This window comes from Hemiscyllium ocellatum, chromosome 14 (assembly GCF_020745735.1).
Source record: "Hemiscyllium ocellatum isolate sHemOce1 chromosome 14, sHemOce1.pat.X.cur, whole genome shotgun sequence".
In the NCBI taxonomy this organism is placed as follows: Eukaryota; Metazoa; Chordata; class Chondrichthyes; order Orectolobiformes; family Hemiscylliidae; genus Hemiscyllium; species Hemiscyllium ocellatum.
Window position 1 is genome coordinate 68,514,429 of NC_083414.1, and position 16,185 is coordinate 68,530,613.

The following is a 16,185-nucleotide window of genomic DNA, read 5'->3' on the forward strand; positions in this document are numbered from 1 at the left end:
TCCTGGCCCCGATGGGATACATTCTAGAGTTCTTAGCGAGGTGGCTGAGGAAATAGCAGAGGTATTGGTTGAAATCTTTCAAGAGTCACTGGAGTCAGGGAAAGTCCCGGAGGATTGAAAGATCGCTGTTGTAACCCCCTTGTTCAAGAAAGGATCAAGACAAAAGATGGAAAATTATAGGCGAATTAGCCTAACCTCGGTTGTTGGTAAAATTCTAGAATCCATCATTAAGGATGAGGTTTCTAAATTCTTAGAAGAGCAGAGTCTGATTAGAACAAGTCAACATGGATTTAGTAAGGGAGGTCATGCCTGACAAACCTGTTGGAATTCTTTGAAGAGGTGACAAGTAGGTTAGACCAGGGAAACCCAGTGGATGTGGTCTATCTAGACTTCCAAAAGGCCTTTGATAAAGTGCCACACGGGAGGCTGCTGAGCAAGGTGAGGGCCCATGGTGTTCGAGGTGAGCTATTGGGATGGATTGAGGATTGGCTGTCTGACAGAAGGCAGAGAGTTGGGATAAAAGGTTCTTTTTTGGAATGGCAGCCGGTGACGAGCGGTGTCCCGCAGGGTTCAGTGTTGGGGCCACAGCTGTTCACATTATATATTAATGATCTGGATGAAGGGACTGGGGGCATTCTAGCGAAGTTTGCAGATGATACGAAGTTAGGTGGACAGGCAGGTAGTACTGAGGAAGTGGGGAGGCTACAGAAGGATCTAGATAGTTTGGGAGAGTGGTCCAGGAAATGGCTGATGGAATTCAACGTGAGCAAATGACAGGTCTTGCACTTTGGCAAAAAGAATAAAAGCATAGACTACTTTCTAAACGGTGAGAAAATTCGTAAAGCCAAGGTACAAAGGGATCTGGGAGTACTAGTTGAGGATTCTCTAAAGGTAAACATGCAGGTTGAGTCCGTGATTAAGAAAGCGAATGCAATGTTGTCACTTATCTCAAGAGGGTTGGAATATAAAAGCACCGTTGTGCTACTGAGACTTTATAAAGCTCTGGTTAGGCCCCATTTGGAATACTGTGTCCAGTTTTGGTGCCCACACCTCAGGAAGGACATACTGGCACTGGAACGTGTCCAGCGGAGATTCACACGGATGATCCCTGGAATGGTTGGTCTAACATATGAGGAACAGCTGAGGATCCTGGGATTGTATTCATTGGAGTTTAGAAAATTAAGGGGAGGCTTAATAGAGACGTACAAGATAATACATGGCTTGGAAAGGTTGGACGCTTGGAAATTGTTTCCGTTAGGTGAGGAGACTAGGACCCGTGGACACAGCCTTAAAATTAGAGGGGGTCAATTCAGAACAGAAATGCGGAGACATCTCTTCAGCCAGAGAGTGGTGGGCCTGTGGAATTCATTGCCGCAGAGTGCAGTGGAGGCAGGGACGCAGAGATTGATAGATTCTTGTTGTCTCAAGGAATTAAGGGCTACGGGGAGAATGCTGGTAAGTGGAGTTGAAATGCCCATCAGCCATGATTGAATGGCGGAGTGGACTCGATGGGCCGAATGGCCTTACTTCCACTCCTATGTCTTATAGTCTTATTTGAAAAGGCATTTGGACAAATACATGAATAGGAAATGATTTGGAGATGCCGGTGTTGGACTGGGGTTTACAAAGTTAAAAATCACACAACACCAGGTTATAGTCCAACAGGTTTAATTGGAAGCACACTAGCTTTCGGAGCAACGCTCCTGATGAATGTCAAACACCTGATGAAGGAGCGTCCTTCATCCAAAAAGTAAAAGGAGGCTGGTAGTGCTGATAATAAAAGATAGGATCAGTATATTAGTGACAGCAGATCTTAGATCTTTGAAGAAAAAGAACCTTTCAAGAAACGTGGCCATAACATGGTAGAATCTTACATTTACTTTGAAAACAATGTAGTTCAACAGGAAACCCTTCTCAAGTCTAAATGAAAGAATCTATGAAATTATTAGTGGCAAGTTGTTGTGGTGCTTTGGGAAAATATATTAAATATAGACAAGCAATATCTAGCATGTAAAGAAGTAGTAAATTATTTTTACTACAAAAACAGGCTTCAAGAGAAGAACACTAATGAGATGTGGGGATTGTTCAAGGAGCAGCTACTGCGTGTCCTCGATAGGTATGTACCAGTCAGGCATGGTGTAAAGGGCCTTGTGAGGCAGCCGTGGTTTAGTAAGGAATTGGAGTCCCTTGTGAAAGGGAAGAAGGCGGCATATGTAAAGATGAAGCGTGAAGGTTCAGTAGGGGCGATTGAGAGTTATAAGGTAGCCAGGAAGGAGCTAAAGAGGGAGCTAAGAAAAGCGAGAAGGGGACATGAAAAGTCTTTAGCTGGTAGGATTAGGGAAAACCCAAAGGCTTTCTATAGGTATGTCAAGAATAAAAGGATGACTAGGGTAGGTATCGGTCCAGTCAAGGATAGTAGTGGGAAGTTGTGTGTGGAGGCGGAGGAGATTGGAGAGACATTAAATCAGTACTTTTCATCAGTATTCACTCAGGAACAGGACACTGTTGCTGATGTGAATATGGAATCACAAATAATTAGAATGGATGCCCTGGAAATATGCAGGGAAGAGGTTTTGGGAATATTGGAAAGGATGAATATAGATAAGTCTCCTGGGCCTGATGGCATTTACCCCAGGATCCTATGGGAAGCTAGGGAGGAGATAGCAGAGCCATTGGCCTGGATTTTTATGTCGTCATTGTCAACGGGAATAGTACCAGAGGACTGGAGGATGGCGAATGTGGTCCCATTGTTCAAGAAAGGGAGTAGGGATAGCCCTAGTAACTATAGGCCAGTGAGTCTGACTTCAGTGGTGGGCAAAGTCTTAGAGAGAATGGTAAGGGATAAGATTTATGAACATCTGGGTAGGAATAACGTGATCAGGGATAGCCAGCATGGTTTTGTGAAGGGCAGGTCGTGCCTCACAAACCTTATTGAGTTCTTTGAGAAGGTGACTATGGAAGTGGATGAGGGTAAAGCAGTAGATGTTGTGTATATGGATTTTAGTAAGGCGTTCGATAAGGTTCCCCATGGTAGACTAATGCTAAAACTTCGGAGGTATGGCATTGAGGATACATTAGAGGTTTGGATTAGGAATTGGCTGGCTGGAAGGAGACAGAGGGTAGTAGTTGATGGATTATGTTCATCTTGGAGCGCAGTTACTAGCGGTGTACCACAAGGATCTGTTTTGGGACCATTGCTTTTTGTTATCTTTATAAATGATCTAGAGGAAGGACTTGAAAGCTGGGTAAGCAAGTTTGCGGATGACACGAAAGTCGGTGGAGTTGTGGATAGTGAGGAAGGAAGTGGTAGGTTACAGCGGGATATAGATAAGTTGCAGAGCTGGGCGGAAATGTGGCAAATGGAATTCAATGTAGCTAAGTGCGAAGTCGTTCACTTTGGTAGGAATAACAAGATGATGGATTACTGGGCTAATGGTAGGCTACTTGGTAGTGTGGATGAGCAGAGGGATCTTGGTGTCTATGTACACAGATCTCTGAAAGTTGCCACCCAGGTAAATAGTGCTGTGAGGAAGGCATATGGTGTACTGGGCTTTATTGGCAGAGGAATTGAGTTCCGGAGTCCTGAGGTCATGTTGCAGTTGTATAAGACTCTGGTGAGGCCTCATCTGGAGTATTGTGTGCAGTTTTGGTCGCCATACTATAGGAAGGATGTGGAAGCTTTAGAACGAGTGCAGAGGAGGTTTACCAGGATGTTGCCTGGAATGGTAGGAAAATCTTATGAGGAAAGGCTGAGGCACTTGGGGCTGTTCTCATTGGAGAAGAGAAGGTTTAGGGGAGATCTGATAGAAGTGTATAAGATGATTAGGGGTTTAGATAGGGTAGATACTAAGAACCTTTTACCGCTAATGGAGTCAGGTGTTACTAGGGGACATAGCTTTAAATTAAGGGGTGGTAGGTATAGGACAGATGTTAGGGGTAGATTCTTCACACAGCGGGTTGTGAGTTCATGGAATGCCCTGCCCGTATCAGTGGTGAACTCTCCTTCTTTATGTTCATTTAAGCGGGCATTGGATAGGCATTTGGAAGTTATTGGGCTAGTATAGGTTAGGTAGGACTCGGTCGGCGCAACATCGAGGGCCGAAGGGCCTGTACTGCGCTGTATCCTTCTATGTTCTATGTTCTATGTAAATATACATTCTAATAAAGCACAAAAGCCCAATAGAAAAAGTGAGTCAAGTGTGGCTAAGAAGGAAGCTAAAGATTGTCAGATCAAAGGAGGAGCTTTTGAAGTTGCAAAAAACAAAAGGCAGTAAGTCTGAGGATTGGAAGCACTTTTGAATTCAGCAAAAGATGACTAAGAAATTGATAGAGAATAGAATAATACAAACTCACAAGAAATATAAATAACTAAGTTCTGAGGAGGTTGTCTCAAACAGAAAAATCAACCCTATTTCTTTCTGAAATTATTTCAACAGTTATGATAGGCAAACAGGCTCATCCTATTGTCTAATGTAACAGAAAATCCAAGTGTTCTTTTATATTCTCATATTTTCAGTTATTCAGTACATCTACTTTATTATATATATTGTCTACTGTCAGCTATATGTTAAACTTCAGCCAAGACTATAAAATCCTTTGGTTTTAGTCAACAATTCTGTGGCCAGATCTGCTCAGTAGTATCAAAGAGAAAGCACCCAATCCTGACTGTGATATAATCTGCCCACTACAGTTTTACATAGACCTTTGGTACCTTTCGATGCCAACTCACCTGGGATGGATGGATAGATTAAGAGTTGGGCAGTTAGGTATCAAGCATAATTCTAGTGCAGCCACTGCTTCGTCTCATGTCGTGAAATGAAGACATTCCTTCAGGCCTGTCATCAATTCAGAGACTTACATTTTAAATGGAGTTGCCAACACTACAGAACCTCCACTCACTCACGTTATTAATTCCTCTTCCCACCATTACAATGCTCATTCTACTTCTCAACAATCCTCATCCTCCACTTCAACCCTGAATAATGTTTAGACCCTACCCATCAGACAGTGTTCACTCACCTCTTTCATCCTAGATAATGTTCACCCTCACTCTCACTCATTTTGCTGATCGCCTAACTCACCAGGTATTCATTCCCTTCCTAATAACAGTTGCCACTCCCACATTCTTGACAGTGTTCACATCCTACTCCTGCTCCTCGACGGTATCTAATCCCCTTCCTAAAGCTACCCCACAACTCACCACTCAGATCATCTTTACCCATCTCCTTCACCATGTGACAATGTTTGCCTCCCCCCATTTACCCAACAACATTCACTTCTTCCCTCAGCCCATGACAGTATTCAGCCACTATACCCTAAATATTCACTGAGTATAACAGAGCTCATTTCTTCTATGTGCCCCTTCCTCATGCCCCCAATATAATTTACCCTCCTTCCCTCATCCTATGCAAATGCAAATGCTCATGCTCCTTTACTCCCCAAAAATGCCAACTCTTCCAACATCACCAGACAGCAGCCAGGGTTTATGGATGGTGAGTCTGAGGAGAGAGGTATGGGAAGGGGAAAAAAAAACATTGCTATAGGGGCTTTGGTTACCATTGTGTTTTGACACCACAACTGATTCATTTGGAGTTGTGCTGCTCAACAGGTTTTACTCTTGCTGTGAAAAGCCTTGAAATAAATCTGTGAGAAAACCAGAGCAAGCACAGGGCAAACAAAGTAAATCTTCATAGTCCTGACCACCTCATCCATCTGTCATAAGTAACATGAAGCAATCTGGGCAAAATGGGAATTTGAAGTTTAAGCCTGTTCCTTACTTACCAAGGATACGCATACAATGAGAGTTTCAAAGAGTCCCAACATATATCAGCAATATAATTTGAGTTGGAAGCCTATCCACATATGGTTGAACAAATTAGAAAATTAAACTATCACGCTGCAAAGAATATCGATTAGGGATAAGTGGAATAGAAGGTCATAACTTAGCTAAGGATTGTGATTCTTCAAATAATTTTTAGATACATTGCATACTATTTTTGAAAAGTTTGCTGTTTCACCAAGCCACAAAGGCAATACCCATTTTGTAAAGGACAAGCTTCAGTTATTTAAGTTCTACCTTAATACAGAACAACCTCGATTATCCGAATGACACAAGCAGGGAGTATTTTGTTCAGATATTCGAATGTTCAGATAACTGATCTGATGGCCGCGGGAAGTGGGTGCGAGACCAGGTTGCAGTTTCCCCAGTGGCCGGTGGCGTCGCACATCCCCTTGCTACAGGCACGCTATGGCCCCGGTTCCAACTTCCCTCGCTCGAAAAGTTCTCTTATTTAAGCTTTTATTTAATATGTAGCTATTATGTTACAACAGAGGATTTTGTTTCAAATAAAGTATCATACTTAAGTGATGCAATGTAAGATGGAACAGGAGATTTTGCACCCTAGGCTTTGCCGTTGTCATTGTTTACATGAGCATCGGGGCCTTGAGATCGTGTTCGGATAATCAAAATTCAGATAACCGAGATTGCTCTGTATACCTTTACTTACATAGCCTTGGAATGCCAGATTTAACATAGTCAATAACATTTTTTGAAGAGAGAATCAGTTGCAAATAAATCAACATATAAGGAAGTAAGCAGCCTTGGAAAAACAAATACTTACTGTACTAAGGAGACACTTCATTTCTAAAATAAAAATCTTATTTTTAAATAAATAGCATTTGTATTTTTCATGAAATAGTAGTCATGATGAATCACAAATGTTTAGTTGTATTCTTACCTTCACACTTTTCCAAGATTTGAACTGTTTCTCCAATTTCCAGCACAAGCCCCTGTGGCACTGAACCTCGGAAACTACATATCACTGGGGAAAAATACAATAAGTATGACTTAGGATTTTGTCTGCAATGACCATATGATCTGATGCTAACTAAACCAAAGTGAATAACATTCTCCACAGGCCACACTTGACCATGAATATTGGGAGATGTTGTCAAAGATTTTTGTCTCACATTCATCAGGTCAAGCATAAAAATGCCAAATTTCAAACAATCACAGTAAATTACATTACAGGAGAAAAGTGCATTGATTGGTTGATAAGTTGACTCTAATTAGCCATGGCATCACCATGGAAAATGCAAAGACTACAGACTCCCCAAACATCCAGGAAAGTCAAAGAATTTGCAAAGCTTGAATATATAGGTCATTCTGCTACAATGAGTATTTCGTTAATGCAAATTCGCTTAACGCAATTGACAAATTGAGGATACTGGTTCTAAAGCGCGAATTTTTAAAACATGTGTTGGCTGTAACACTTTTACATTGCATTATAGAAGCCCTACCTGTATTCCTTTTGTTTGCAGAGAATAGTTCCCTGCATAGGAATGTCTATCACTGTAGCAAGTTTAAATAAACTACCTTACACATATCCAACGAAAATATCCTGTGAATTAGGTTAGAAATATGTGTAAATGTTGAATATTCCTAATAAGTAATGTTTTAGATGAAATTGGAGAAAGCTAGTATCAGATTAATTTAGGCAATGGCTGAACAAAAATTCTATTAGCTTGTATTTGCGCAGATAGATGAAACACAAAGTGAGCAACAGTTCATATTACTTAGAATTGCAAAATTTTACAAAAGCCACACGCAGTTTGAATAGCATAATGCAGGTGACAAAATTCAATTCAAAATTTCTACTCGGAAGAATCTCATCAATTAGCCTTTTCAAAATTAACATCAAGGAACTCAGTATTTAAATTCTGAAGACTTGCATATCAATTTATTTAATAAGGTAAGATTTTGAACAAACTGGTCCAATAAAGGATGCAAGGTGCGAGAGAATGAACAGGTTTATTGCAGGTATGCTCTATGGCTAGGAGTACACATTAGCACTTACAAAACTAATGGATCAGTTACATTTTTTGACAAATATCTCTAGAAGAATCAGACATAATAACAAACTCGGCATCACTCAGACATAAAGATCAAAAACATCGAGATTAATATGGGAATCACAGTTTTTAATGATGGAGCAGACACAATTGCTGAAGGGCCTCTTTCCACGGTGTAAAATCTCTCTGACTATATGATTACAATTAAGTGTCACTCCTACCTTAACTCTAATTTTCTAACTTAGTGGACTCTTTCCTGGTTTTTTGGCATGGAGACTTCTGTCCTGAGCTGACGATACAAACCTCTTTTCAGTTGTTAGCATGAAAACATTCACATGTCATTTCCCACAGGTTATAGACTTCATAAACTAAAATTATTTTGCTAGGGTGAATGTGTTAACCAAAACTGGAAACAGATTCTAAATAGAACTCAAATCAATCCTGTTTTCTCCATCTGTCATAAAAATTTCATATTATAAACAATTCATCAATGAACATCACAGATATCCTGCTAAGCACATAACTGAAGTCATGTGTTTTCCTGGAAATTATGTATTTACTTCCTGTTCCAAACAACTTTCAAAACTCTTACAAAAATTTATCTTCACAAAACCAAAACTAACTGCCTATCTCACTGCTCTTGTTCTCCAAAATGCATCGGAGCTCAATTCTTTTATTGTTCAAGAGAAATTGCTCATCAGCATGGGTTTTTAATTCAACATTCAACTTAAAATTGTGATATATCAGCAATTTCTCCTGCTCAAGGCGCTTTTCACAATACTTCATACAGACTTCTGAAATGTTAAGCTTCAACTAAAGGTCTATTTTTGGTTGAATTTGCTTTTACAAATTAATGATTTCATTCATGGTAATGTCCTCTTAGATGGAAATGGTATTTATTATAGGTGGAAAGACAAACAGAGAAAAACAAATTCAATGGCTCAAGAGCTCAGACTACAAAAAGAGGCTTAGTTCTCACAGACATTTTGATATAGCATTGATGGTGTGATACTGTCATCATGATGGCTGACTTTCTTTTCAATAGCTTATTAGTTAAGCCAAGGTTTTTCTTATATTTTTATTATGAAAGATGCTTCCTGTCTTCAGGCTTCTGGATGTCTCTGAACATACTGCACTCTCAGATATTATAAAAGTACAACTGAACCAGTCGAAAAATTATGGTAAAATAAAATTTCCTTAAATTAAAGACTCCTGCTGCTATATTGTCCACTACATCACTGATCTGAAAAGTTAAAGTCATGTAAAGCATACCATAGAATGATCTTGAAGGAGGAGTGTGGGGTGGGGGTGGGGGAAGAGAAGAGAGAGAGTTGGAATGGAAAGAGTGGGGGGGGGGAGAGTATGGGGGCGGAGAGAGGGGGAGGAAGGGGGGGGAAGAGAGAGAGTGGGGTGGGGGGAGAGTGGGGGAGAGGGTGGCGTGATGGAGGAAGAATGGGCGAGAGAAGTATGTGGGGAGATTGAAGGAGGGCGAGACAGAATGAAGGGGGACGAGAGAGTGACAAGGTGGCGAGGGAGTGAGGAGAGGGGATGAGAGAGACTGAAGGGAGGGCAAGAGAGACGGAGTGAAGGGAGGCCGAAGTGACAGGGGCAAGAGAAAGGCAGTTGAGAGGGTAAGGTGGTGGAAAAGAGTGTAAAAGGGGGTGTGAGAGAGGGAGATGGGCAAGAAAGGGTTGGGAGAAGAATAAGGGACAAAGGAGGGGTTGAGAGTCAGAGAACTGGGGAGGATCATGAGTGAGAATGAGGGAGGGACATTAGGGAGAATGCAATAGAGGCAGGGCGTGATCGAGAAAAGGCCAAGGGAGTGGCGCATGAGAACAGGACCAAGGGAACGGCACGAGCGGAAAAGAAACCAAAGGAGGGGCATGAGCAGGAAAGAAACTGAGGAAGGGGCATGAGTAGGAAAGAGGCAGAGGGAGGGATGAGAGACCGAGCCGATGGAGGGAAGAGAAAGTGGAAAAATGAAAGAGAAGAGGAGAGTAAGAAGGAGAGAGTGAGAGGGACAGCACAGCTTCCTATCTGTAGTCTCTGAATATTTCCCATTCTCAGCTGCTCTTGACATTTACAGCTTAGTTACAAACTCTGCAGCTCAACCACTGGGCTATGGTGAAGCAACATTTCCTTTCCTTCACTTGAAGGCTTCCGGTGCATTTCATTCTTGAATTCTCCCTCTTACTGCTTCCAAAATGCCACATTATATTGCACAGTCATTTCAAGATGCACAACTTTTCAATCTTCCAATTATAGTAGCTCAACCTCCATTTGAGTTTGTAGTTTCAAAAAAAAATCAAAATGCATGGTTACTTTTATGTTGCTTACCCTTTATCCTGTTTCACTTGATACTTGCTCAAAACCAATTACATTTCTAGCTTTTTCCAATCCTGATTAAAGATCATCAATGTGAAAGGTTAATTGTTTCTCTCCTCACAGACACTGCCCGATCTATTCAGCAGTGACTCCTCTAATTTTATTTTACTTTGGTGCAGATTGCAGAGGTCCATGCATGGCAGCAAATTCCAGAAGCAGATGTCAATGCGATGATCAGCAGTTGACGTGGATCGTAATGTGTGAAATGGAGAGGCTCAGTGCATATGCAGCTATGCAGCTCAGAGGCAACATTACTCAGTATTCTAGCACATTCAGTTTTATCTTTACAATTTGTACACACACTAACATTATCCAGGGCATCACATAACTAATTAACAGGGAATAGTGGGTCAATCAGAGAATAGGACTGTATATTTCATTGTGATCCATTACATATTACCTTCTTGAAATTTTATCTGTAGATCTTTTTGTCACAAAGTCTGAGTTATACTTTGCAAGAGTATGAGGAATTGGCAGCAAAATCTGGAAGAAAAGAGATTATGCTGCCAATTCCTCATACTGATGATCATGCTCTCTTTGCCTATTAAATATTTGGCTAAGAAAATAGTAATACATAATTAAAAAAATGAAAGGTTTGAAGGATTTGAACCAAAATACCTGTGCTAATTCTCCAAATGAATAATCCAGTTTTATTCTCCTACGCTAGATCATATTATTTCTTATCCATGATTTTTTTTAAGAAGATCAGAAATCAGACGACACCAGGTTGTATTTCAACAGGTTTGTTTGAAATCACAAGTTTTTGGAGCATTGCCCCTATAACCTGGTGTCATGTGACTTCTGATCTTGTTCCACAACCTGGTGTCATCTGATTCTGACCTGTTCACACCAGTCTGACACCAGCACTTCCACATCTTTTAAAACGATACATGGAGTCCCTGATTTTCGACCATCCAACTTACAAATGAGATCTACACAGGGGTGTATTAATATTAAAGATCCAGCATAAAGATCCAACTAAAGATGCAAACTTTGCCTCGTACTTACAAACAACTATTTAACATTGTCATGCATTATGTTTTGACTTTCAAACACACTGACTTGCAAACGGACTCTAGAACAGAACCTGGTTATAATCTAGGGACTGCATGTAAAGTATATTATATTTTGTTGCCACTGCCATTCCAGCAACAGCACTTCACATTCTGTCTATAGTCTGTAAATGTACTCAACCACCAATTCCCTCAATTCTTTTCAATAATCTCAACCTGTACATGTTAGTCTCTAACAAAAGAAATAGATTTACCCAAATTACTGAAATTAGATCTGTGGTCGGAGAATAAGACTGTGGATTATCCCATTGGATAACTTGGAGTGGGCATTTTGGTTCAAATCCTTTACTTGCACAAAACCTTGCACAAATTAAATTTTGCCAAGATACAATCTAAAAATGATTATCTATGCTTTTTATAAATGCTTTTTCATGTTTTTTCAGGTACCACACCAGTTCTGCCGTAACCTTACCCTGTCCAATTTTAATGGGAAACATCTCTTTAGAAGAGTTTGTCCCTCCAACCAGGGAAGAAGAATTCAAGTATCAGTTTTGATATGATGTATATTACAGGGGAGGACATTTCTCATATAGTCCTATAAGTCCCACTCCACCAACAATCATAAATTTTGAATTTAACCAATGTGATATTACCACTTGCATAGGTGTTAGATTATATCTGGTTTAGCATTAGAAACAAGTCATTAGTGGCATAAGATGAATAACAAAGTTATTTCTCCCCCCCCCCCTTGAGTTGGAGAGTTCAGAACTGGAAGGCATAATTTTAAGGTGAGAGGCGAAAGATTTAAAAGGGGCTTGAGTGGCACCTTTTTCCATACAGAGGGTGATTCATTGTGGAATAAATTGCCAGAGGAAGTGTTAGATTGCATTTACAGTTACAACATTTGGGCAGTACATTAATGGGAAAGATTTAGAAGGACATGAGCCAAATGCAGGCAAATAGAACTTTAGTTTGGGAAACTTGGTTGGCATGGACAAGTTGGACTGAAAGTTCTGTTTTCATCCTGTATAACGCAATGATTCTGAGTCAATAAATGATAAAAAGCTTATTACAACTAAAATATACAAAGACAAGCTCACATAGATCATTAATAAAAAGGTTTATATTGTGCAAACATATGTGTAGTTCATATTCTAACATCGGCAAATACAAGTACCAGACAAACTATGGTTGAATACCTCACAGAACTCATCAAAAAGCACGTGTGATCTAGGCAAATTTAACGGATTTGTCAGCAATTCTGTCCAGATATTAGTGACATAGAGTGCCACCAAATCACATTAAAACTCCACAATAGATTAGGTGAATTGGCCATACTAAATTTCCCATAGCATTAGGTGCAAGGATAAACGTAGGGGAATGGGTCTAGTTGGGTTGTGTTTCGTCTGGTCATTGTGGACTTGTTGGACTGAAGGGCCTGTTTCCACACTGTAAATAATCTAATATTATGAAGTTGAAGGTGTGCACTGTACCTTTAAGAGAGATTGAATACTGTTTTGCACTGAGAGCTTACAAGCACCTGTAATATGATTAGCTAGCAGTCTCAGAATGTACTGGAAAAGTGAAAATATGTTACATTTGGCTGTGAAACAAATACCTGAGTTGGTTGTTATTTGGACAACAATTCAAATCTAACCAATTAGTTTAAATTATGCTCCAGGATACTAAAATCTAATTGATCTTGAATTTATTGGTTCGATATTGGCAAAAGAATGAGACAATCTGATGTTGGGGAGATAAAAGAGACAGGCAGTTTGAAAGTTCAAACGACAGTAACTGCCATCGAGAGAGACTGCCATTCAAAACACTTTCTATCAAAGGTGCCTTTTTCATATGAAACATCTTTGCAGTAAAAGACAGAAGGAAACCCAGGTAGATCTTCAGCTGAAAGGAAGAGACCAGAGATGACAGCCGCTGTGCGATTTTGAATTTAAGTTGATGTAATTTTAATACGGGTTTTTAATGGAACAGTACATTGTTATGGAGGTGGAGGCAGATAACAAGCAGTTAGGAGAAAGGGGTGCTTAGAATTGTGAATAGTTGTTGTTTAATGTTCACTTTTAGAGTTAAGGAATTAATGGATATTATTTTTCTTTAAATAGTGGAATTTGGGAACTCTCTGTAACTCATACTTTAACAGATTAAGAGGCGAGGCGAGCTTTTCTGGGTATGTGGTTTAATTAGTGGATATACCGCTGTGTCATAACAATAAATCTTTACTTTTTGCACCTAAACTCACTCAAAATCCCATCAACCATGGACCACCTCAATTACTGTTCATGTTCCGTTGCACACCTTCCTTTCCTGGGTATATGCTCTGCTGCATTCTAGAAAGTGCAAATCGACACAGCTCTAGATTTTCATAGTGAGTTCTCCAAGTCATTACAATGCTAGGTTTGTTTCTTAGCTCTAATCTAGCTCAGTTGCACCAAGTAGTAACTGCTTGTGGACTTTCAACTCTCTCTCTCAACTGTATTGAACTATTAATTATAAAAAGACTATTTTCAATTCCTATTTCTAACATTTAGTTGCCTACTAACTCCCATAACTTCTTCCTGGGTTCTGACTGCATAAGAGTTATCCATCTCCTCTTGACTTCTCATAGAACCCCAGACAGAACAGAACAACCTAGCTCAGCTCTGTTCTTAGTAGTCTAGTAAAACAGTTATTTTTCTTCCAGGAGTCTGCCTCATTCCATGTGATCAAACTCTACCTGATGGTGGCTTTCAAACTGTTCAGCAGTATTTCTTGTACCATTCTGAGCGATTTATTGAAAACCTTGCAACAAGGGTTATATTGCTATGCAAAACAAAATAGAAAGCAACATTTGGACTCAAATGTTGAAACCACTGGGACTGTCATTTCCCTAAATATTATTTCCACAAGTTGCTTGCTCCAATAGCAGAAAATATGTATAAAAAATGGAATTCATCATGTTGCTCAAATCTAAGATTAGGATTTGCAGGAAATATAGGGTAACCTAGAGGCTAGAAAATGTAAGAAAATTAAGTTAAAAATCACACAATACCAGGTTATAGTCCAACAGGTTTATTTGGAAGTACAGGTACATAATCCTTTATCCAAAACGCTCAGGGCCAGCTGGTTTTTGGAATTCGGAATTTTTAAAATTTCAGAATAAGTGACAGTTCAATGGTGAAATTTACAAGAATCTCACTGAACAGCAGACTCACTGTGTGGAATGGCCCTGAGACAGAATTAAGGCCAGTGCTGGGCCACACACACACACCCCCCCCACGTCATATCTGAGTTACAGGCATCGAGTGGGTGTGGAATTGGGTTAACTATTTGTACGCCAAACAACCTTGTTAATGAGTTATAAACTTCACAAAAAAACCTTTGGATTTTAGAGCTTTTCTGATTTCAGGATTTCGGATAAAGATTTGTCTACCTGTACTAGCTTTCTGAGTGCTGCTCCTTCATCAGGTAGCTGTGGAGCTGGATCACAAGACACAGAATTTATAGCTAAAGATTACAATGTCATGCAACTGAAATGATATATTGAACAATATGTTTGTTCAATATATCGTTTCAGTTGCATGACAGCGTTTACCACAATAACCACATCTCTTACCAAAAGACCCATGTCTAACTATTGAACAGCTTCAAGGAAGTCACAAAGATATGCCAGCCTCAATTGCAAAGGTCCCTTCATTATCTATACTAAACCTGTTTTTTTTAAGTTATAATAAAGCATCAAACTATCTTGGCTTGAATAAAGCAAGTACTCCTCGTGCTGTAGCTGTAGGAACACTTTTTCCAACTACTGTTGCCTGTCCAATTACCTGGCAACGGGATTGGAATTCCGCTGTCAAACGCTCAGTCTCCCCTGAGTTTTGCACAGAATGGAAGAATCCAAAGCGTCTACAAAACAGTAAAAGTCTCTCTTTGGGATATGCAGCTCCTTGTGTTTTTTCTGCAGGAGGATCTCTTCAGGAGTTATTCGTCATCAAAACCGTAATTATCTCGTATATGGTCTCACCTTTTGGGTAATGAGACAACTGCTGCCTTTTCAGAATGTAGGGACATGCTTTCAGAATTGTGCCTATTTACCCAACAAAACCGATATGTTCTCGATTACATACTTGCAAAGGAAGGTAGAGTTGGCACCATAGTCAAAGGTAAATGCATCATGGGGGTCATTGACCTCATCAAAAACACTACTAAGCATTTGGATAACATCCATACCTTTGTCAGTCAAATGAATGAAGGTTCAGGATGGTGAGATTGGGGTTTTGGCTCATGGTACAACTGGCTGATCAATATGGCTATGTATGTTGCTTTGGTTTAGTTGGTCTTTTTGTTGGTATTACTATTGTTAAGTATATTATTGCCAAGCTATTAGCTTCTATTGACAGCATTAGTTCCACTCAGAAAATGCTTCTTTTCCACTTTGATGAAGATGAGGAAGTTCTATTGTCTGCCCTGATCCCCCTTCGGAGGAGGAGAAAATATGGCAATCTTTGGCTGCCATTCAATTGGATTAATGTGATCTGTGCCCTCACATTTATAGTGTAGTCGTGGAATGACCAAAGTGGGAGATGAGGATCTAAAAATCTGGATTTAAGATATTGTCAGGAGCAACAAATTTATGCTTTTATTAATAACATAATGGACTTTTAATATAACATAACCTTAGGAAATGGTTTCAGGATTAGTACTGTGCTAAAATGGTTGAAGGCTGCATTCCTGCTTTTCTGAGCTGGCTGAATTAAAAGATAAAGCAGACAATGATGTCTATAAAATGAATCATAAGACAATAACTGACCATTCTGACTAACCTTGAACTTGCAAGCACGAGACATAAAGTGAGAGTCAATACTGTTTCCCAAGAAATATCATTGGATTAACCTGTTGTCCATTATGTCACCTTATTACATTTGATTGGTTTTCTTGT

At 39.8% G+C, this 16,185-nt stretch overlaps 1 protein-coding gene across 1 annotated transcript in view; it reads right to left on the reverse strand.

Annotated features, from left to right (window-relative positions):
* The window catches only part of dock3 (dedicator of cytokinesis 3), a 721,249-nt gene extending 707,394 nt beyond the window's left edge, over positions 1–13,855 (reverse strand). The window contains exons 1-2 of the mRNA XM_060835046.1: positions 13,807–13,855; positions 6,738–6,821 (exon numbers count right to left, since the gene is read on the reverse strand). Coding sequence (XP_060691029.1) covers positions 6,738–6,821; positions 13,807–13,855 — 133 coding nt within the window. The remainder of the gene's footprint in view (positions 1–6,737; positions 6,822–13,806) is intronic.
* Between the last annotated feature and the right edge of the window lie 2,330 nt (positions 13,856–16,185).